Source organism: Podospora anserina, chromosome 6, assembly GCF_000226545.1.
Source record: "Podospora anserina S mat+ genomic DNA chromosome 6, supercontig 2".
Classification (NCBI taxonomy): Eukaryota; Fungi; Ascomycota; class Sordariomycetes; order Sordariales; family Podosporaceae; genus Podospora; species Podospora anserina.
Window position 1 is genome coordinate 2638887 of NW_001914857.1, and position 2550 is coordinate 2641436.

The 2550-nt window shown below is 51.6% G+C and overlaps 1 protein-coding gene across 1 annotated transcript; it reads left to right on the forward strand.

Moving 5' to 3' along the window:
- Positions 1 to 880: 880 nt before the first annotated feature.
- PODANS_6_7130 (uncharacterized protein) lies at positions 881 to 1486 on the forward strand (the record flags this gene model as incomplete). Its single annotated transcript, XM_001910590.1, has 2 exons — positions 881 to 907; positions 977 to 1486. The coding sequence occupies 2 exons, from the start codon at positions 881 to 883 to the stop codon at positions 1484 to 1486; spliced, it is 537 nt and encodes a 178-aa protein (XP_001910625.1).
- Between the last annotated feature and the right edge of the window lie 1064 nt (positions 1487 to 2550).

The window sequence follows — 2550 nt, forward strand, 5'->3', positions numbered from 1 at the left end:
TTCATGAGGAGGAGGTGGTGGATTGAGGTGGAGTAGGGGGAGCAGTTTGATGATGAGGATGATTAGGATGATTATGATGAATATGATGGTGAGGAGGAGGAAGACGAGGACGATGATGAGGATGAGGCGGAAGAGGCTGAGGAAGAAGAGGAGGAGGACGGGCATGAGCGGCCGGTGGAGATGGCGGAGGCTGGAGATGGGGAGGATGATGAAGAGGCTACTGAGGATGAGGGGCTAGAGCAGGATGTCGAGTAGGGCTTTGCTGTTAAGCTCAGTGGCGGGTGCATATGTGTTCTGGGTGGTTAAATTGAGGGCGTCCGTGATTTCGGGTAGCTGTTTGAAGCGAAAAGGGTTATGGGGGCATTGCAAATGTTGCGTTGATTTGCATGTTTTATGATGAGTCCATCATGACCTATTTCCACAGCGCTGCCTTCTAGTCTAGTATTTCTAAGAATTTACAGTTACTCTTGCCGCATTCTGTCAGTTCATCCTCGCCTGCTGATAAAAGCAATGACATCAAAGCTCACGAGAGCTACCCCTGTATTTGGAGGCGGGGCTAGCCCGCCTGCCGGGAAAGTCCCACCATCCTGCTGGGCAAGCAGCACCCCGCGCGTCACCTGCAACCCCACCAAACTCACCTGCCTTGTCTGCCTGCCCTGCATGTGCTTGGGGTCCTGTCTTGGCCGACGCCTCTAAAGCTTCCTCTTTACAAACACTTTTACTTTCCTCCAGGCATCTTCTTACTTCCACTCTCAAATCCCATAACTCGTCGACATCTTCTCCCTCTCAAACCAAACTCTTCCTCCCGTAACGAGCTACCACCTTATCTATTCCAACCAAAACCGAGCCCCTCATCACCAAATCAGGCAAAACAGCAACCATGTCTTCGTCCAAGAGAATCACCAAGGTACTTACTTTTCCCTCCCCTCCCTTTCCCCTTTCCCCCCCAATAACTGACTAACCTTTTGCCCTTCAGGAGCTAAACGACTGCCTCACCTCCCCACCCCCCTCCATCACCATCACCCTCCCCTCGGAATCCAACATCTCCCTCTGGCACATCACCCTCACCGCACCCCCAGAATCAATCTACTCCGGCGGCAAATTCGGCCTGATTGTGCAATTTCCCCCAGAATACCCTTTCAAACCTCCCACCATCACCTTCGCAACCCGCATCTACCACCCCAACATCACCAACGAGACAAACGGCTCTATCTGCCTTTCGTTGCTCAAAACAGACAATTGGAAGCCGTCAACCAAGATTGTCACTGTGCTGGAGGCAATTAGACAACTGCTTGTCGAGCCGCAGCCGGATGACCCATTGGAAACAAGAATCGCGGAGCAGTACAAGAATGAGAGGAAGGAGTTCGAGAAGGAGGCGAGGGCGTATGTGGGGAGGTATGCCAAGGGGCCGGTGCAGTTTGGCACCGAGGCGGGGGCGGCGACGACTGGGGGGGAGGGACAACAGCAGCAACAACAGGTGTCTTAGTTTGATGTTTGGGGTCTTTGGACCGGGGGGGGGTGCCGCCGAGGTTTCCTCCGAGAACGACGAATGCTCTTTTGGAGCGGCGGCGGGCGGCGTCTTGGTGGGCTGATGTTTGAGGGGCTTGGAGCTGGGGCGTGTTGGGAAGGTTTTTGGGGGGTGGTGTTGCTGGACCTGCTGTTTGGAGGGGGTTCGTGTGGTGGTTTGGGAGAGGAGGATGGGGGAGAAGGTAGTTGGGGGAAAAGAGATTGTAATTGTGTGTTTTTTGGTTGGGTTTGACCTATTACAGCGAAGTCTACCAAGACAGTTATTCGGGATATGATACATGTTGAGGGGTTGGTCGGTGGTGAAGACATGGCAGCGGTAGTCATTTAATCAATCAAATACAAGCACTTCAAATTACTGAGGTCACCATCACAAAACATCATGTATTTGATCTCGAGATGTGAACAAACGCGCTCCTTTGTATTTTTCGACTCCCCTCTTCCTTCGCATTCACTAACTAGCCAGCCAGTCCCTAACTTACACACACCACAACATGCTGAAGAAGAACGAACAGAAGGGAAATATGAACAAGAAGAAAAGTCTTCACAGAAAATGAAAAGAGATGATGCTATGCTATTTTGAACCACCCAAAATAAACAAACAAAAAAAGCCCAGAATATGCCCCCCCCTGATCACCGTTTGTTTTGCCGCCTTTGCCATTTGCCTTCTCCAAATAGGTACAAGAACCCCAGAGAGACCCTCGCCGTTTATAATGCTTTGACTCCCTTCCCTCCAACCTTCTTCTCGTTTTTCCCCGGAGCTAATGATTTTTCGCAAAGTGTGTTTTGACAAAAGAAAGCCTCGGTTGCTGTCACAACGTCCCCGACGTGACAGCACTCGGTTGTGATGTGATGCGATGTGGTCTAAAACAAAAGAAATTCCTTGCTTCAAAACGTCACCCCCACCCTCCTCCAAGCAGCAGGAGCAAAGCCAGAGACAGGCCGAGGATCACTCTACATCACCTCCGCAGCCCTGACCTGCTCCTTGTTCCCCCCCGACTTATTCCCCCCCACCCTTCCAAAAAC